Source organism: Chlorocebus sabaeus, chromosome 1 (assembly GCF_047675955.1).
Source record: "Chlorocebus sabaeus isolate Y175 chromosome 1, mChlSab1.0.hap1, whole genome shotgun sequence".
In the NCBI taxonomy this organism is placed as follows: Eukaryota; Metazoa; Chordata; class Mammalia; order Primates; family Cercopithecidae; genus Chlorocebus; species Chlorocebus sabaeus.
Genome location: NC_132904.1, coordinates 13,722,831 through 13,744,334, shown reverse-complemented (window position 1 = coordinate 13,744,334; position 21,504 = coordinate 13,722,831). Strand labels below are relative to the sequence as shown.

The 21,504-nt window shown below is 39.5% G+C and overlaps 1 protein-coding gene across 1 annotated transcript; it reads left to right on the top strand.

Annotated features, from left to right (window-relative positions):
* Positions 1 to 6,569: 6,569 nt before the first annotated feature.
* OOSP1 (oocyte secreted protein 1) lies at positions 6,570 to 19,813 on the top strand. The gene is given in 6 exon segments (XM_073016888.1): positions 6,570 to 6,645; positions 11,151 to 11,332; positions 13,122 to 13,219; positions 15,279 to 15,376; positions 15,379 to 15,407; positions 19,655 to 19,813. Coding segments are annotated over 6 exon segments (642 nt in total).
* Positions 19,814 to 21,504: the final 1,691 nt, after the last annotated feature.

Here is a 21,504-nt window from a genome sequence, read left to right as displayed (position 1 = left end):
TGAAGCCCAATGAAGCAATAATTTGCTCTTTTTCTTGCTAAATAGTATCCCATGGTATAGATTACTATAGTTCGTTTAGATATTCATTCAAGAAAAAAAGGGTATCTAAATTGTTTCCAGTGTTTTGCGACTATGAATACAACTGCTAGGAACATTGGTGTACAGGTTTTTGTGTGAAAATAAATTTTCATTTATTTGAGACATGCCCCTGACATATCATTTGCTTAATAGATATCTATTGAATAATTGAATTAATAAATTAGTGAGAAGAGAATAGAAAACAAAGTGTACCACATGTGGTTATTTTCATTCATTTAGTAAAATACCTGTTTGTGAGAATTTACTGTTCCATTAAAGAGGTCATTAATAGGTCACATTTGTCTATAAAAACACGAATCTTATCACCACAGTTTGTATTCTCTGTGCTGAAGATCCCAGAGGGACTGCAGTGAACACACAGCGGTACCAGGGGATATTTAAAAAATTTCAGGGAAACAGTGAGTGATACGTGACAACTGTCAGACATGATGCAAATTACCAGCTCAAGGTAGTCCACAGTCCCAACCTTTGGTGGCACTACATTATTTTCTATTAGTCTACAACTTTGTGCAGCTTGGGATTTAGTGGTTGCTGTGATGAAATGCCAGGACAGTCACCGTGGGAAAATCCATGTGAAACAAGAAATGAAGACGGTGATGACCAATCTGATTTCAAGAGCTGAGACGCTGTGCAGTGTCAAACAGTCATATACATATTATTAGTAATTGTGGTTATTTAAATAATAAAATAAAAATATTTTCTTCCAATGTATATGTTTCAGTGTTTTCAAATGGCTACTAAGTTGTCAGTACAAAAATACTTAAGTTATTTTGATGTAACAATAAATGAAGCTGTTATGTATTTCTTTTGATGAAAGGATGCCATAAAAAGCAAACAAACAAAAAACAAAAGTTACTCTATCATTAAGAGAACTATGTGAATGTTTGGGACCCTCTGCTATAACTAGTCACATATCCTTAAAATTTTCCAAGAGTAATAATTCTTTTTGTAAAAAAAAAAAAAAAATTGGCAAAATAGAAGTGTAATTCTCTAAACCCAAGGCAAGAAAAGAGAATGCAGATACATATAGGGGAATTACTCAGGATCTTCAGCCTCTGAAAGGGCAGGTTTGTTGAGCCCTGGTCCATAGATTTATTGAGAGTGAGATTGAAGTATCCTGTTTCCCTTAGACAGGGAGACACTTCTGTAGGCCAGACCACTGGACACCTTAGCTAGTGAGAGGATTCTTTCTTATTTTTTTCTGTCTGAATACAAGTGTTAAGGGGTACATAGCTGCCATATTTTAGTGTTGTTAGCCATTTAGTGAATTTGAATCAGTTAGGTGTCTGGGGATCCCACTGGATAGAGACAAACAAATGACACAGTTAATAGTGAATGACCAGCCCTGTACTGGTCATACTCCAGTCAAAGTAAAATGCTCAATGTTTATTTAGCCTGCTTGTATTCATTATTATATTAAATAGGTATAAGCGAGTCTATTGTAATTATGACTCGAATTCCAGAAGCAATAAGTAAAATGTGACCAAATAGAATCTGAAGCAAAAATTAAACAAACTTTGATGGCAAAAATACCACAAACAAAATCAAAAGACAAATGATTGCCTAGGAGGAAAATATTTGCATCTTATATCACAGGATATTAAGGATAATCTCCTTAATATATAAAAATATATAACATATAAAAAGCTCTAAAACATAAAAAAGAAAAATATATAATATATAAAAAGCTCTAAGACATAAAAAAGAAAAAACTAGGCAATGGAAAAGCTATAGAAATGTTCTTAAGATTATAACATTTTTAACTGCATTTATTCTTGTCAAAAAGGTTTTAGTCTAATTATAAGGAAATAATCAGATTCTGAATGAGTGTCTTTACTCAAGATAACTAGCCAAGGCTCTTCTAAAAAGACATTTCCATACAAAACAAAAGTCATGAGGTACAACTCAAGAAGATGAAAAATAATAAAAATAAAGTGTTTGAATAGATACTTCCTTAAAAGGATGTACACATGGCAGGCCAGGCACGGTGGCTCATGCGTGTAATCTCAGCACTTTGGGAGGCCTAGGCAGGTGGATCACCTGAGGTCAGGAGTTTGAGATTAGCCTGGCCAACATGGTAAAACCTTGTTTCTACTAAAAATACAAAAATTAGCCGGGTGTGGTGGCAGGCACCTGTAATCTCAGCTTCTTGGGAGGCTGAGGCAGGAGAATCACTTTAATCTAGGAGGCAGAGGTTGCAGTTAGCCGAGATGACACCACTACACTTCAGCCTGGGCAACAGAGGGAGACTCCGTCTCAAAAAAACAAAAAAACACAACAAAACAAACAAAAACAAAAGGATATACACATAGCAAAGAATCATATGAAGAGTTGTACAATATCACTAATTATTAGGAAACTCTAAACCACAAAGGGAGACCACTACACACCTCCTAGAATGGCAAAACTTAAAATGGCCCACAACACCAAGTGCTGGTAATGATAAAAAGCAACTGGAAATTGCCATGTTTCTGGTAAGATTCCAAAATGATGCAGTCACTTTAGAAAACAGATTAGCAACTACTAAAATTAAGTATATACAACCCAGCAATTCCACTCCTGAATATTTACCTAAGAGAAATAAAAACATATGTCTATACAAGGATCTACATATACACAAATATTTATAGCAGCCTTTTTCATAAGAGCCATAAAATGGAAACAGTCTAAATGACTATAAACTTATAAGAGATTAAACAACTTGTGGTATAGCCACACAATGAAATACTCTATGATAATGAAGAACAACCTATAGTTACCCCTAACAACTTGAACGAATCTCAAAAGCATTATGAAACCAAAGGAAGTCAGATACAAAGTCTACACATTATATGATCTAACTTCAATGACATTTTGGAAAAGATAAAATTATAGACACAGAAAACATGCACTTGCTTGGGGCTGGGGATTGGAGAACAGGTGACTACAAAGAGGCAGGTGGGTACATTTTGGGGTGAAGGAAATGTTCTGTATCTTGATTATTGCAGTGGTTACGTGACTATATACATTTTTCAAGATTCATGGAACTGTGTACTTAAAAAGTGAATTTTATTCTTTGTAAAAGTGATGCCTCACTTTAAAAAAAAGTAAAAAGAATAAAAATGTACACTGGAAAAAGAAGTCGAGGGTTAGACTTTAGTATGTTGTTGAAAATTGAAGTGATATAATAACTGAAAACAATGCATGAATATTTATTGTAGTCAGAATAAAACAAATAGCAGTGAATAGCTATAAAAAGACTGGTGGGGGAGGAAATGGGGAGAAGTAGGTCAAAGGCTACAAACTTGCCATTACATAAGATGAGTAAGTCTAGAGATCCAACGTATAGAGTGAGGAGTATAATTAATAATATTGTACATGTACTAAAAATTTTCTAAGAGGTAAGATTTTAGGTGCCCTCCTGACAGACGAGGTAACTATGGAAGGTGATGGTTATGTCAGTTTGCTTGTAGTAATCATTTTGCTATGTATATTTATATCAAAACATCAGGTTATATACCTTAAATAGATACAACAAAAAGAAGACATACTGAGAACAATGGAAACCTTCAATTTGGTTTTTATATTAGAAAATCACCCCCCCCCCAATAAATCTGGAGGTTTCTAGCATTTCAACATTGGAAAAGAGGGGTAGGTCCTATAATGACTTTCAGCTATTTCCTGTGCTACCTCTTGTTTAACCATTTTGTTCCAAAAATTGAAATTTTTTTCACTAAAATATATATCATTAATGTATTTAGTGTTTGTAAGTATTTAAAATGTAGTTTAAAACATTTTTAAAAAAGTTTATTTTAAAAAGAAGACTTTTTTTTTTAGGACATGAAAGCAATCATAGATTTATTATAAAACAAATTAAAAAGATGAAAGCCTGAAGATAGAAGCTTGTCAGGTTCACAACTATGCCAAATGTCATGTTGAGGTCTGAAGGGAGTGGGTGAATGAGCAGAACACTCAGGGGGGCTGTAGGCAGGTGAAAGATGATTTTATTTAACAGCAGCGCTCATCAAGAACTTTCTCACACTGCCCTGTCACGGCTGCTTAGTCCAGAGCCTTCCACACAAAGGTGAGCGACTGGCCTTCCCTTGCCTTCAGGGTCAGCGGCTTTCTCTCTCTCTCTCTGGGCACGAGTAAGCTGAGCTATGTCCTGGCTTCCCTCTGTCCAGATGGACAGCTTTGGTTCTCTCTTTCTCTGGGTGCCAGTGCAAGCAAATGTACAGTGTTAGCAGGGCAATTATACCTTTTACAGACAGTAGCGGCTTAGAGCCAAGGGGTGGTCTTCCCATGTTATGGCTACATGTCTGTGATAACAAGTGGAGTTATACGCCTGTGCCCTAAACTCGCTGAATCACGAAGGATGTTAATATTCCTACCTTGGCCTATTCTTGACCAAAGCACAGTCATGTTCCTTACAAGGCTCATGGGTACAAATAAAAAGGATAATAGAACTGTAAACAACCACCTCTTCAATGCTTCCATCCTCACCTTGAAAGTATTGCTCTTCTAGTGATTTAACCAGTAATTTTAAGATTTAAACCGCCTATTCTTTACTAGTTTATTGACAATTTGATAACAATAGTAGTTTTGCAGATTGTCAGATGTAGGAGGCTAAGACTAGGTGGCTGAAAGTCGGAGACATTGCCTTGTGCATCCTTAGGTACCTGTGGACAACGTTTTGACATTCATTTGAACTGAACCTTAGCACTGTCCACCTAGATAGCAATATATCTGAAATGATGTTTTAATGTACTTTTTATCTCAATACACATCAAATTTAAAAAGCGTAATTATTAAAATTAAAATATATTTGTATCTTTAACACAAGTGAAATGCAAACATTTCAAAACTTTTTAGGCCAGGTGCAGTGGTTCACACCAGTAATCCCAGCACTTTGGGAGGCCGAGGTGGGCGGATTACTTGATGTTAGGAGTTCGAGACCAGCCTGGCCAGCTTGGCGAAACCGCATCTCTACTAAAAATACAAAAATTAGCTCGGCATAGTGGCAGGCGCCTGTAATCCTAGCTACTTGGGAGTCTAAGCAGGAGAATCGTTTGAACCCAGGAGGCAGAGGGTGCGGAGAGCTGAGATCGTGCCATTGCATTCCAGCCTGGGTGACAAGAGCTAAACTCTGTTTCAAAAAAAGCAAAGACAAAAACAAAATAAAAACAACAAACTTTAAAAAAGAACAAATGCTAACTAATTAATTCTATTTTTTTCTTCTTTCTCCTGCCATCTTTTATTGGGCACCCATTTTGTGAAACTTAGGACACATAAAAATATAGCAGAATGGTCCCAACCTTTGAAGAGCCCATCATTTAACGGCATTTTAGAACTTTTAGAACAGACTAAATTTAATGATAAAATTCACATAATATCAAGGATAGTTAAATGCATTTATGTAGTCTTTTCTATTCGGTTTTGGTTACCTTCTACTTTCCATGTTCTATTAACGTAGGACACAGTTGCTAAACTCTAATAACTGGTTATTAGTGAAAAAAATCAGAATATATTTGAACCAAACATTCACTTAGGCTTGTTTTGGTAATGAGATTTTGAATTTGTCATTTTTAAGTTGGCATCTTCTGTTTTGAAGAAAGGAATCTAAGTGTGAGTAACTATTTACAGGCATTGCTACTCACAACGTAGTTTTCAGAGCAAGATCCCTGCAATCTTAAAATGCGGAATCTTAGCCTTCACCCCAGACATTCTGAATTAGAATCTGCATTGTAAAGGGAGCCTGAGGTGATGTGTGTGCTCCTTAATGTTTGAGAAGCAAGCATTGCTGCTAATGGGCATCAACACAGCATGCACTCTGAAGGCAAAACCCTGTAGACCAGGGATTCTCAGAGTGTGGTCCCTGGGTGGTCAGTATGAGCATGGCCTGGGAACTTGTGAGAAACATCAATTCTCAGGTCCCAGCCCAGTCTCAGTGAATCAGAAAACTAAGTGACACTCAGCTGTGCTTCAACAAGCTCTCCCGGTGCTTCTGCTATCTATTGAGTGCCACTGTTTAGAGATTGGTTGGTGAGAACAGGTGATAAGTAGATGAAATCTTTCAACTCCCATGTTCTCAGGGCTTTGCCTTTTGAGATACACAGAACAATTAAATTATACAGTTATTTCTTTAGTGTTCAGATGTGGAGACTGATGTTATAGGATGATAGGAAGTTTTAATAAAGTAAACCTTAGTGCATAAAAATAACTATATCTGATGCTTTGGACTCTAAAGCAAGTGAAGACTTCTATTATACTCGGCACATTTTGCTTTACTTTTACTCTTGTTTTTTGACATTTGAGTAAAAACTAACATCTTAGAAAATGAAACAAAATTATATTTATGGCACGTGTGTGCTAGTCAAAGTTGTAGTTAATTACCCACACCTGTGTGTGGCTTCAGGTATTTTGGCATATAAAGCTATCTCTTCTCCCCAACTTCTGTTTCCTGAGTGAGATTTTGTTTTCAATCTGGGCAAATGAAGACCATTCTGGGGTTACGAGGGCTCTTTTTTCTCCATTCCTTGATATGGACCTGTGCTGAAGACTGGTCAGGTATAACTTATGACTTGGGGAATAGAAGTTTCTTAAAGAGGGCTGGAAGACGTGGCTTTGGATTCTTTACAGTTTTGGTCTGGTTGAATCTTAATAATGGCCAAGGACACACGGAGGGGTGGTGCCTCTTTTAGAAGTGCAATCTTGAGAGCTCATGTTTTTCTCTTGCATACCAGCACTGAGACTAGGGAATGTGCCCTAACCTGAGACCGTCTTTCTCCAACTCCCCGTTCCTTTTGATCTTATTCTCACCATATCAATTCTTGGGGCTCAAATACTTGAAGTAGGTTTAATATGAAGAGTGTCGAGTGGCCTGGAAAGCAGAGGAGTGGGTGGTGGTAGGAACTCAGGACTCTGTGGGGTGTCACATACACGAAGAAAGCCTTATAACGTCTTAGCCTTTCTTTACCTTGTCCTTCATAGATCCTTTTCATTTCAGAGGGAGCAGTCAGTGCCTCCTAAGTGAGGTGAGCAGTGGTCCAGGTTTTTCCAGTACTTTTCCTGCGTTAGCCCTAAAAAGCTCCTGTCCGGAGCAAACCAGAATGATTGGTAGCCCTGAGTATAAACTCAGGCTGTCAGTTTCTCTCTCTTTCTCTTTTTCTGCTTCTCTTTCTCTTTTTCTGCCTTTCTTTCTCTTTTCCTTCCTTTCTCTCCTCCCTTTTTCTCTCTTCTTTTTCTTCTCTCTTGTTCCCTCCTCCCTCCCTCTTTCTTTTCCCTTCCTCCCTCTTTCCCCTCCTTCCCTCCCTCCCTCCCTTCCTTTCATCATTTTTTTTCTTTCTTTTTGAGACAAGAATCTCGCTGTCACCCAGGCTGGAGTGCAGTGGTACAATCTGGGCTCACTATAGCCTCCACCTCCCGGGTTCATGCAATTCTTGTGCCTCAACCCCCCGAGTAGCTGGGATTACAGAGGCGCACCATCACATCCGGCTAATTTTTGTATTTTTAGTGGAGATGGGGTTTCACCATATTGGCCAGGCTGGTCTCAAACTCCTGGCCTCAAGTGATCTGCCCACCTCGGCCTCCCAAAGTGCTGGTATAACAGGCATGAATCACCATGCTGAATGCTTTTTCTTTTCCTTCTCTCTTTCTCTTCCTTCCTTCCTTCCTTCCTTCCTTCCTTCCTCCCTCCCTCCCTCCCTCCCTCCCTCCCTCCCTCCCTTTCTCTCTCTCTCTCTCTTTCTTTTCTTTCTCTTTCTCTTTCTTTCTTTCTTTCTTTCTTTCTTTCTTTCTTTCTTTCTTTCTTTCTTTCTCTCTCTCTCTCTCTCTCTCTCTCCTTCCTTCCTTCTTTCTCTCTCTTTCTCTCCCTCTCTTTCTTTCTCTTCCTCTTCCTGTTCCCTTCTTCTTCCTCTTCCTTTCCTTTCTCTTCTTTCTCTTGTCTCTTTTTCTCTTCTTTCCCCTTCTCTTTCTCATCTTTCTCGTTCTTTTCTTTTCCCCTTTCTCTTCTTTCTATCTCTTTCTGTTTCTTTTGTTTTCTTTATTTCTTTGTCACCTAGGCTGGAGTGCAGTGGTGCCATCATAGCTCACTGCAGCTGTGAACTGCTAATTTAAAAAAATTTTTTCATAGAGACTTGCTGTGTTGCCCAGGCTAGTCTCCAACTCTTGGCTTCAAGGAATCCTCCCACCTTGGCTTCCCAAAGCTTTAGCATTACAGGCGTGAGCCACTGCTTCCTGCCTGGGCTGTCAATTTCTAAGGTTAAGATTTCAGAATTGCAATGAAAGGTTGTATATATTTGTCAAGTTACCTGTTCAACAAGACAACTTACACCTGACATGGGTTCATGTTAGAATCTTAGTGTATTCATTATGCTTTCTTTAATTAGGAACTATTTAAAATGGATAACTAAGTTGAAAAAAGCAAGTAACTGTAAGGAATCATATCAATATCCACTGATCCGGTCTTCAGCTTTATTAAATCCATAATTTGCTACATTTGCTTAAATTTTGTTTTCTAATAGCAGTAAAAGTTGAAGTAGAGTTGAAGTCCCTGTGGTCATTCCTGATTCTATTCTCTTCCCTCTTTGTCCATATGTGAGTTTGGTAATTATTCATTTTCCTGTGTGTTTTACAATTTTACATCAAATTTGTGGATCCTTAAATATGTTTTGCAGGCATTTATCTTCTATTTCTATTTAATTCTACAGCTTTTTTGTTATCCATCACTTGGAGATTTACATTTGTAGCTCTGGTTTATTTTAATTACTATTTAGCATTCCATTGAATGCAATGCATTGAATAAATGCATTGCAAATTGTTTCTGTTCTCATGTTGATAGAATTTTTCCAGCTTTGGGCTGTTACAAATATTGTTTGTATTTGAGTGTTTTATGTGTGTGTGTGTGTACATATCTAGGAATGGAACTGGGAGGCCACAGGTGCAGATCTGAAAAGTAACTCTCTTGCTCAATCGTTCTCTAATTCGAATTGGTGCTCTTAGATATCTTACTTTTGCCAATCTGGATATGAATAACTGGGGCTTTTACATTTAAGGAAAGTCTTATTTTTAGGTAATTGTAGATTCACATACAGTGTAAGAAGTAATACAGAGATGAAGTATACCATTTATTCAGCTTCACCCAATGGTAACATCTTGCAGAAATATAATACAGTATTACATTAGGATATTAATACTGATGCAGCCAAAGGACAGAACGTCTCTGTTGTAATCAGGATGCCACTTTTAGAGCCACTTCTACTTTCCCCCTGAACCACTCATGCCAAACCTTCTGTCTCCCCATTCCTTAATTTTTGTCAAGCACAGATCTGTTCTCCATTTCTACAATTTTGTCACTTCAAGGGTGTTATATAAATGGGCTCAGAGTTTGCAACCTTTGGGAATTGACTTTTTTTTCACTCAGCATAATTCCTTGAAGATTCATCGAAGATGTGTGTATCAACGCTTGATTTTTTTTTTATTTCTGAGTGGAATTCTATGGCATGATTATACCATGGTTTGTTTAACCATTCACCCACCAAAAGACATCTGGGCTGCCTTCAGTTTTTGATTATTACATATAAAGCTATTGTTAACATTTATGTACTTTTTTTTTTTTTTTTTTGGAGACAGAGTCTAGCTTTGTCACCCAGGCTGGAGTGCAATGGTGCAATCTTGGCTCACTGCAACCTCCACCTGACAGGTTCATGTGATTCTCCTGCCTCAGCCTCCTGAGTAGCTGGGATTAGAGGTGCATGCCACCATGCCTGGCTAAATTTTGTATTTTTAGTAGAGACAGGGTTTCATCATGTTGGTCAGGCTGGTCTTGAACTCCTGACCTTGTGATCCACCTGCCTCGCCCTCCCAAAGTGCTGGGATTACAGGAGTGAGCCACCTTGCCTGGCCCATTTATGTATATTTTATGTGAACATACATTTGTATTTCCCTGGGATAAATGCCCAAGAGTTTAATTCTTGAGTCATATGTTGTTGTATGTTTAGTTTTTGAAGAAATTGACAAACTGTTTTCCAGTGTGGTTGATGCATTTCACATTGTCCCAGCAATGTATGAGTGACCCAGTTTCTCAGTGTCCTCACCAGCATTTGGTGTCTTGACTATTATTCATTTTAGCCATTGTGATAGGTGTGTAGTGATATTGTGATTTGAATTTGGATTTCCATAATGGCTGATGGTATTAAACATCTTTTCATACAGTTATTTGCAATGTGTATAGCCCCTTCTGCGAAAGGATTGCAGATTTATATAGCTTCGGTTTCTCTGCTGAGTTTTCAGTATCTCCTGAGAACTCAGGCTCCTTCTAGTATCTTAAGAGCAACTGATAAAATTTTCCTTTAGTGAAGTCTAGAAGAATAGCCAAACTTACTCTTAAAAAAGCAAAAACAAAAACTCATGCCTACCCAGTCTCATAATTTCTAGTTTGTTCTAATTCTCTTCCCCTGGGACCTAATTCAAGTAGCAGATTATATCAGAAAATTATTTCCATTTCCAGATTTAAAAAAACTTAATGTCCAGATATTTCAAGATAGAAGGGAAAGGATAGCACTGTTTTCACTCAATTTCTATAAAAGCCTGGTTGCTACCTTGAGTTTTCTGGACAAGTCTTTATATATCATGAAACTGTAGGTATAAAAATGGAAACTTGCTTGCTTCTGTAGAAATGAAAGGGCTTGCTTCAAAGAGCTTCAGTTGAACAAGGGAGACAGAAAATGCTCTACACTTAGTATAAACATTATAATATAGATATAGTCTTGTGATTCTAGTTCTACAATAAGTGACTTTGGAGGGTTAGATGAAATCTTATTTTGTATTGATTTTTTCCCCTATATATAGATTCACTAAAGAAAGTATCTGAAGGATGAGTATATGTGTGGATATTTTTAGGGGATGAAGTAACAATACAAAGACCATGTTTTGCAAATTTGTTCACCTCTTAAGACATTTTGTTTTAGTAAGGGATGATCTCTTCATTTGTATTAACAGGGTATGCTAAATTTTTTTTGAGCTGATCTATCTAATTGCATGCTAACAGAAAGTTTCTCTTTTCTGCTTTTCAGCTATTCAAGTACGCTGCACCCAGTTTTGGTTCTTTGCCAGGATTAAACCCACGATATTTTACAATTTGTATGTGAACCCCGATGAAGTGTTTCTAGGAGATGGCTGCCCTGTAACCCATGTTTTGCCAAATGTCCACTATGAGTTTTTCTACCATCCTCAGGACTGCGGTATTGTAACTCAAGTAAGAGAAATGGCTATCAAAACCCAACTGTCTTATGGTTCCTTCAATATACAAACCAGAAGTCATTAAGTGTCTATTTGTAATATGGCTAGATTCTTTCATGATCACATTTAGGACAGAAGCAGTTAAGAAAGGAGATGCTAAATGCTTTTTTCTTGTTGGGTGGTAATTGCAAACACTAATTATTCATTTAGTGATGGAGCAGGCTGGAGAGTTGAATGTTTTGAAGGAGGAAAGTATTTTCCATGCACCACAAGGTTTTTCAACTGTTTGTCTAACTAATTATTTGTTATAATTCATGAAGTTTGGTCAATTGCAAACAGAAGGTGGGAGTAACACTAATCAAGCATCAGAAGCCTTTTCAAAGTAAATATTCAGTAATCTCCTAGCCCTAGCCCGTACTCATCAGATATTTTGGGTATACTAAGTCATTATGCGTATCACTGATAAAAGTATAACTGGAATTTTGACTTGATTTAAAAAGCGTTTAAAGTTAGTAAAATCTTGCTATGATATTCCTTATTTTTTTCATTATCCCAAATAAAATGCTAAGAGAAGTAATAGAATTTGATCAGGTTTAGATAAATGCCACAGATTGGGTAACACAGAAAGCAAAAGCAAAATCTGAGGTAGAGTTGAGTGTGTGGAATATTTATTAAGAAGTGCTTTTGGGAGAAAGAAGATTGGGCAAAGGGCAAAGTTGAGCTGTGATGCAGCCTCAAAGACAGCTTTAGCTGACCCTACACAGGGCTTCACATTCCTGCTGGGTAGGTGATCAGAAGTGGGCCACCCTGGGAGGGGGGTGTGGCTAGGGGTAAGACAGCTCTCAGCAGCTACACAGTTCCTGGAGGGGGTGAGAGCTGACGGCTGAAGGCTATCTGGCAACAGCATTCCCAACAGCTGGGTCAACAAGCTCTTAGGGGATCTGGGAAGCACATTACAGGTCTAATACACCACGGCATGTATTAGGGGGGCACTATCAACCTTGATATAAACTGGAGGGAGTGGGGAATATTCAAATGTTAATAATCTGGGTGGTGGTAGTTTTTATCTATGCTTATATTTTCAAATTATCCAAAAAGAGCAGGATATATCTGAGATAGGAACATTTAAAATTATGTAATGGATATGGGTATCTCTGAATCATTGTATCCTCCTATGCTGTCAAAGACTGGGCCTTATATTGAGAACCATATGCTAAATGTCCTTAGAAAAATATTTTACTATTAATTGTCTTAACTCCATTCCCCCCCACCCCCCTGAAAACAGCTATTCTTCCTGTTAGGTATTTACTATATGCTGATAATTTAATCACTATTATTCTTTACCACCATAATTATTGCTTTTTTATAGAAATAAGAAAACAGATTTAATTGTTTAAACACGGTTTTCAAGGATTCATGACGAATAGAGGCAGCTCCAAGATTCCAAATGTGATTCATATGATCTCAAAACCCATGCTCTCTTTGAATAAGCAATGTATCACTACAATTGTGTGTCTCAAAAAGAGGTGTCAATTGCTTTCTTGAATGTGAATCACAAAACTCCTTTCTCTTTTAAATAACAAGTATTGCTTGCCTTTTATGTACAAGCACTGTGCCAGATTTTAACCCATCTGTCAGTTTGGAAAATGGTCCTGTTTCCTGTGAACAGATGCTGTTTATAGTTTAGTGAGAGTGTGACCATTTTTAGAAAGCTTGATGTATCTATAAATTCCTATTTAAATACCTGTAAGTTTCCTGAGATACTTGAGACAAATATGGGTTTAAAACCTCTCTTTGTCTTGTAGCCTCTCAGGGGAGTTCTTCTGCTTAAAACAAAAATTAAGTATATCTCAAGAGACTCTGCTGTCCGGGCTGAAATGCCTCTGTCGTGTGTTGTCCGCAAGTGAGTACGGAGTACCAGACCCCTGTCCTAGCCCCGGCGTCATTAACTGTCCAGATAAAAATTCCAAACCTGAAAGATTAAATGGTACAACCAGCGAGGGGAGTGGAGGAGACACCAAAGTCTAATGGGAACACAAATCTCTTGATCTTTGGTGTCTTAGTCCTCTGTTGCTTTGCTATAAAGTAATGCCAGAGACTGGGTAATTTATAAGAAAAGAAGTTTAATTGGCTCATTGTTCTGCAGGCTGCACAGGAAGCATGACTGGGGAGGCCTCAGTTTTTACTCATGGCATAAGGCAACAGAAAGCAAAGCTGGAGCGGGCATACTCACAGGGCTGGAGCAGGTGGAAGTGGTCGGGGGAGGTGCTACACACTTTTAAAAAACCACATCTCCCGAGAACTCTATCGTGAGACCAGCACCAAAGGGATGGTGCTAAACTAGGGGTCCCTAACCCCTGAGCCATGGAGATGTAGTGGTCCCTGGCCTGTTAGGAACCTGGCCGCACAGAAGGAGTGAGCGGCAAGCCAGCATTACCACCTGAGCTGTACCTCCTGTCAGATTAGCGGTGGCATTGGATTCTCATAGGAGCATGAACCCTATTGTAAACTGCGCATGCGAGGGATCTAGGTTGCGCACTCCTTGTGAAAATCTAATGCCTGGTGATCTGAGGTGGAACAGTTGCATCCCCAAATCATCATCCCCTATCCGTGGAAAAATTGTCTTCCGCAAAATTGGCCCAGTTGCCAAAACGTTTGGGGACTGCTGTGCTGAACCGTTCATGAAGGGTCCACCCCCATGACCCCAACACCTTCCACCAGGTTCCACCTCCAATATTGGGGATTACAATGAACATGAGATTTGAGTGGGGACACAGATTCCAAACCATATCATTTGGCCCTGTATTCATCAAAAATTGTCACAACTGTCCCCTAGAACATAGGAATACTGGGAATATTATTGAAAAATGAAATGATGACTTATTTTTTGATATAAGCGTCAGGGTCACTGAAAACCTGATAGGTTTTCGTCAACCAATATTTAAACTTGAGCCCATCTGCAAGTTTCCTGAAGGCAATAAGAGAAAGTATAATAAAGTCTAAAAGATACTGAACTCATCAGGATATCAAGATCAGCACGTACTATGCAGGGCTGACAGTGTTGGGAGAGAGACATCTTAAAACAGGATTTGTGGGTTAAGATTGGGTCTTTTTTTTTTATTGACATCTTGAGAAAGTCTAAGTGCTCATTTCATATTATATGCCTGTATCAAAATATCTCGTGTACCATACATATACATATCTACTATGTACCCACAAAAACTGAGAATTAAAAAAAATTTAGAACATTAACAACCAATTTGATTAGGTCTTAGCACAAGTGTGATATATTTGGCAGGACTTTGGGCAATTTTTCAATCAGGTTTTTCTGGTTAAAATCCTGAACTGAATTTTTTTTTCCTTGAGTAGTTACAGAAAAGTCACATTACACTGAACTCTTCCCGCAGATAATTATAGTAGCAGGTAACATTTATTAATTGCTTACCTTATGCCTGCACTGTGCTTGTAGGAATGTATTTGTTCTTCCTGCTGACTCAATGAGGTAGATACTATTCTTTTATTTTTTTATTTTTAAGTGGTTGAGGCTCCTTATTTTGCTCAGGCTGATCTTGAGCTTCTGGGTCCAAGGAAGTCTCCTTCCTCAGCCTCCCATGTAGCTGGGACTATAGGTACCCAGCTGTGGTATTAGATACTATCATGCCAAATTCAGGGTGAGAAAACTGAAACACAGAAAAATTAGGTTCCTTGGTCGACATCATTTACTGGTAGATGGTGGAATCAAGAAGTGAACCCAGAAGTCTGTTTTTTAAGTCTTTGCTTCTTAGCACCACAAATACTGCCTGTGATGTTCTGGGGTGGGGTGTGTTGGTGGGTGGTGGTGGGAAGCAGAAATCAATATATCTACCAATAATAGTAATTTGGCCCCAAGTTCAGCCTTGTAAATGCTAGGATCTGAGTAGATCTTAACCACTATGATATTTTTCTATCTTCTCTTATTTTAGTCAGCATCCTCTCTTAAATGTAGCTGAAACGAGAGATGGGGAAACTGGCAATGTTGATGAATGGGAGATAGAGTTGAGGATACAGATTGCGATTGAAGACACGGTAGTAACTTCTGCAACACAATCTTGGTAAGAACCCTCAAAACTGGCATCTTATGATTTTTGTCCAGGTGTGTCGTAGATAGCAGTCAATACAATTGTCAAGAAAATGGCACACATTTGTCTTAAGGTGCATTGTGCCTAAAATGTTTCTGGTTTAAGAATGCAAGTTCATGCTTTCCTATGTTTGTTGAAGATTTTATTGATCATGGTGGTCTTGATAACCTGTTACTAACTGGGAACCCCATATAAGTAAGAGCTATCCATTTTGGGTAGTATGTGAAATACTATAATTAACTAAAAAGAAAAAAGCTATCAATTTCAATATCAATAAAGTTCTGAATTGTAATAAATGAGTATTAACACTGAGCCTACAAAGTGGCTTAGATATGTTGATGATCCCTGGGAAAGTGAACTCAGAAGTGTCATAAGTCTGTGTTGCAACTCTTTCCAGAAAGTACCAAATGACTGTAAGGTAGTACAGTTTTTCATTCTTGAGCCCCATATGAAGGCATATTATGAAAAATCCACACATATTAATATATGGCTATTAATAAAAGGATGGAGTTGTGTTTAATAGAGAGTAAACAGGATACCTAGAACATTTGGGATGTACTTCATAGCTTAGAGGGCAAAAGTATCCTTATTCACTTATTATGTTTTTTTTTTTTTTGGCAGAGTCTCGCTCTGTCACCCAGGCTGGAGTGCAGTGGCGTTATCTCGGCTCACTGCAAGCTCCGCCTCCTGGGTTCACTCCATTCTCCTGTCTCAGCCTCCCGAGTAGCTGGGACTACAGGCGCCCGCCATCACGCCTGGCTAATGTTTTGTATTTTTTTTAGTAGAGACGGGGTTTCACCATGTTAGCCAGGATGGTCTCGATCTCCTGACCTTGTGATCCGCCCGCCTTAGCCTCCCAAAGTGCTGGGATTACAGGCATGAGCCACCGCGCCCGGCCCTCCTTATTCACTTATGCATACTTTGCACTTGAATCATTAAACACTTAAGGATTACAGTCTCAAGGATAGAACATAAACTTTCTTTCTTCTCCTTCCTTACCTTCTACTTACACCTTCTCCTTCACTCCCATACATATACATTGCTTTACTTATGAATAACAGGCTCTTAGAAGTAGCAAAGTAATGTTTACATTGGGACATATATTTTATTGTCTTTCTTCCATTTCAGTAAGAATGTGACTGCTACACTCCCTTGTTCATCAAATGAGTGCCTTTATTGCAAGAGAAGAAACTGTGCTGTCCACTTTGATACTGAAAGGCAATTTGGAATCTCTGCCATGATTGCTTAGGACTGAGGATTTAATGTGTTATTTTGTGAAAATCTGAGAAGCAGGAAGGGGATTTAATGATCTCAACTGTTATCCATCTGAAAAACCTAACTTGTGATTTTAAATAAAATGCAGACTGCCTTCCACTATTCCCTTTTTAAAATAGGCACTGCCACTGCTTTTAACTTTATGAAGTTTTATTTATGAATAAAGTTTGTACTACTATATGTCTGTTTCTAGTTATTGCAAGACTGACTTTTATGTAATTTTAAGCTTCAATGCTCATTAGAAATAGGTTTTTAAGGGTACGGTTACTAACTCTTCTCAGTTGCTGATTCATGCCCTTAGCTTAGTTGTGGTTGGTCCTGGTAACAGGGCCTAATCATTCATTTATTCCACAAAGAATCCCTCATGGAGTTCACACTTTAGTAGGAGGAGGCAGAGTCTACAAAAAAACATACTCTATAGTATTTTAAGAAAGAGTAAATGCACCTTAGGGGACAGAGGCAGAGAAAGAAGATAGGGAATTCTTGGGTGAGGGTTGTAGTCCTTAATACGGAATCAGGGAAGGCATCCCTCGAAGGTGATAATTGAGGAAAGAACTGGAGGAAGTGAGGGAATGAGCCTGGCAGATCCTGGAGGGAAGGCTGCTCAAGACTATGGAAACAGTTGATGTAAAGTCACTGAGTGTTTGCAGAACAAGGCCAGCATGATTGGAGAGGTAAAGCCATACAGATGAGATCTTAAAACAACAACCGAAACAACTAAAACAATGAGTGGAGTACTTCATTTAATTTCCCAAAGTTGATTGACACACTTGGCTTTTGTTCGAAATAAAATGGGAACCCCCTGGAAAGCTCCAAATGGAGGAGTGATGTGATCTGACTTGGATTTTTGTTATCAGGATCACCCTGGCTGCTGGATGGAAAACAGACACCAAGAGGAAGCAGGGACTGAAGTAGGGAGAGGGATTAGGTAGTGATGACTACAAGGTCAGTGGTCTTCAGCCAGGGCCAATTTTACCCTCTGGGGGATGTATCTGGAAGGAACTTTGTTCGTTACAGTGATGGTGTTAGTGTGTTACTGGCATCTGTATAGACCCAGGGATGCTGCTGAACATCCACAGTGCCTAAGACAGCCACTGATGACAAAGAGTTATCCGGGCCCAGAGTCAATAGTACTGAGGATGAGAACCCTGGTTTAGATGTAGCATGGATTTCATAGGAAGAGGTCGGGTAAATTGATCTAAGGATTTGCAGACAGCTAGATATGAAGTATGTTAGAGGAATCTGGAGAGTTTAGGATTTATGAGCTACTATAAAGTAGGAGATGCTACTATCTCGGATAAAAATGTGGAATATGTTGGTTTGGAAACCTTATTTTGAAAATGTCATGTTTAAGATGCTGCTTAGATCTCTAAGAGGAGAGAGCAAGTGAGTAGTTGAATATACAGGTCTGGAGTTCACAGGGAGAAGGTCCAGACTGGATGTAGAACATTAGGATTCATCAGCACATATTAATACTTAAAGCCAGTAAGATTGCATGAGTTCAAAGCAAAGAAGTGAGGAAAATGAAGATAATTAGTCCAAGGTTTAGGTCTTGGGATATCCAGTGTTAAGAGGTTGCTGAGAGAAGGCAGAACCTTTGAATGAGCCAAGGAGAAGGTCAATTGGAAGTAAAACCAGGGCAGAGTGGGGTCCAGGGAGCCATGCAGGCAGAGCTGTCAACTGTATTATCTGTTGCTGAAAAGTTAAGTGGGATGAGAATTAAGGGTTCTTAATTCTTAAGCTACCATCTAACACTAGTCAGAATGGCTACTATTAAAGAGTCAAAAAATAACAAATGCTGGTGAGGCTGTAGAGAGAAAAGAATGCTTGAACAGTGTGGGTGTGTAAATTAGTTCAGCCATTGTGGAAGATGGTGTGGAGATTCCTCAAAGACCTAAAGACAGTGATACCATTTGATCCAGCAATCCCATTACTAGGTATATACCCAAAGGAATATAAATGATTCTGTTATAAAGACATGCATGTGTATGTTCATTGCAGCACTATTCACAATAGCAAAGACATGGATTCAACCTAAATGTCCATCAGTGATAGATTGGATAAAGAAAATGTGGTACACATACACCATGAAATACCATGCAGTCATAAAAAAGAACAAGATCATGTCCTTTGCACGGACATGGATGGAGCTGGAGGCCATTATCCTCAGCAAACTAATGCAGAAACAAAAACCAAATACTACATGTTCTCACTTATCAGTGGGAGCTAAATGATGAAAACACCTGAACATGTACAGGGAAACAACACACTGGGGCCTTTTGGAGGGTGGAGGGTGGGAAGAGGCGGAAGGTCAGGAAAAATAACCAATGGCTATTAGGCTTAATGCTTGGGTGATGAAATAATCAGAACAACAAACCTCTATGACACAAGTTGACCTATGTAACAAACCTGCACTTGTACCCCTGAACTTAAAAGTTAAAAATACACAAAAGGCCTGGTGCAGTGGCTCACACCTGTAATCCCAGCACTTTGGGAGGTTGAGGTGGGCGGATCACTTGAGATCAGAAGTTCGAGACCAGCCTGGCCAACATGGTGAAACCGCATCTCTACAAAAAATACAAAAATTAGCCAGGCATGGTGGCCCTTGCCTGTAGTCCCAGCTATTTGGGAGGCTGAGGCAGGAGAATCACTCGAACTCAGGAGGTGGAGGTTGCAGTGAGTTGAGATCACGACACTGCACTCCAGCCTGGACGATAGCGTGAGACTCCATCTCAAAAAAATTAAAAAAATACACAAAACAAAACAAAGAAGAAATGTAAAATAATACAGCCGCTGTGGGGAGCTTGGCAGTTTCACTCCTAGGCTGTCATGTAAGGACTAATAAATAGTAAGGCCTGGTATCACAGGCTATCCCTGCATCTGGTGAAACTGGAAGGGCTATAATGGCCTAACTGCACATTTCTCTCTCTCCTCTGCTCCTGCAGATAAGGTCCCCGCTACACAGCTCTGCTTATCAAGGAGACCAGATACAGTTCCTGCTTATCTCTGAACAGTGGGTTTCAGTTCCCTGGCAGTCTGCAGAATTATTCAAACAAACCAATCATACGCTCCTGTGGGATCTAGGGGTCACCGCACCCTCTTGATATTACAAAGCTTATGTTCCAGAGCCCCTGGTTGTTCCCTGTGCTCCTAAGTGCAGCCCTCATGTGGACCTATGTGCTATGTGGTGTTCTCCTTTGCGAGGCTGTGAATGTACACACCAGTGAATTGCTTTCGAGTGCATCTGCTCAGTGGCCCTGCTAGTGGCCATAGCCCTAGGATAGGAATCTCTCCCTCAGCAAGGGGGTGAATAGGAGGCAATTAAAGCTGAGTCAAATACCCCAAATAATTGAAAATAGGAATTGAAACAAATGTTGAACAACAGCTTTCAGAGTAGCACTATTTGCAAAGATGGAAACAACCCTGAAGTTCATCAGTGGTTGAATGACTCAAGACAATGTGCTAGAGCCGGGCACGGTGGCTCACGCCTGTAATCCCAGCACTTTGGGAGGCCGAGGCTGGTGGATCACGAGGTCAGGAGATCGAGACCATCCTGGCTAACATGGTGAAACCCAGTCTCTACTAAAAAAATACAAAAAATTAGCCGGGTGTGGTGGCGGGCGCCTGTAGTCCCAGCTACTTGGGAGGCTGAGGCAGGAGAATGGTGTGAACCCGGGAGGTGGAGCTTGGAGCTTGCAGTGAGCCAAGATCACAGAGCGAGACTTCATCTCAAAAAAAAAAAAAAGAAAATGTGCTATACCTATAAAATGGAATACTATACAGCCATAAAAAGAAATGAAGTATGGATTCATGGTACCATGTGAACTAAAAATAAAGTTCTAGGCCTTCAGTTGATTTAATGAACCCCCGTCTTGGCCAAGAGGACCCCAGAGAAACCTTAAGAACTGTGTTTCCAGCCATTATGGGGTGGGGGGTTGGACATGCCTTGTTACACCGCTTCCCTTCTGTGGTTTAGACACAACACCTGACTAGCATTAATATTAAAAAAAGAGATCAGGCTGGGCGTGGTGGCTCATGTCTATAATCTCAGCATTTGGGGAGGCTGAGGCAGGCAGACTGCCTGAGGTCAGGAGTGCGAGACCAGTCTGGCCAACATGGTAAAACCCCATCTTTACTAAAAATACAAAAAAAATTAGCCGGGCGTGGTAGCGTGTGCCTATAATCCCAGCTACTCGGGAGGTTGAAGCAGGGGAATTACTTGAACCAGGGAGGTGGAGGTTGCAGTGAGCCAAGATTGCGCCACTGCACCCCAGCCTGGGCAACAGAGTGAGACTCTGTCTCAAAAAAAGATCATGAGGCTGACACAACGAACTCTTTGTGGCAATAGCATACAAAATTATAAACAGCACCCAAGGCCATGCCAAGTAATGGTTAAGTCATGCACCCCTACACTCAAAGAATAAACTTTGTTCTAACTGCCACAAGGTTTTTCTTTTTCAGCAGCTAAACAAGCGCTGGCCTTGAGATAAGCGATGTTAACAATGACAGCTCGTTCACTGCCAGAGGCTGACCTTCCTGTGCTACAAGCCATCACTACAGCTTTGATTGGACAAGGGACTCATCTCAGCAACTCTCTCCTGATAAGAGACAACTGAGCAAGAACTGGTTCTGGCCAGTTTACAGAGGTTGCACACTTGTATAACTTTGTGTCTTGGAAAGACCTTTAGATGTAGAAGGCCTAATTGTGATACATTTAAATGTTAAGTCTCCACCCCAAAGTGAACATGGGTCATATATAACATGCATGCTTATTCAGCACTTACGTGTTAGAACC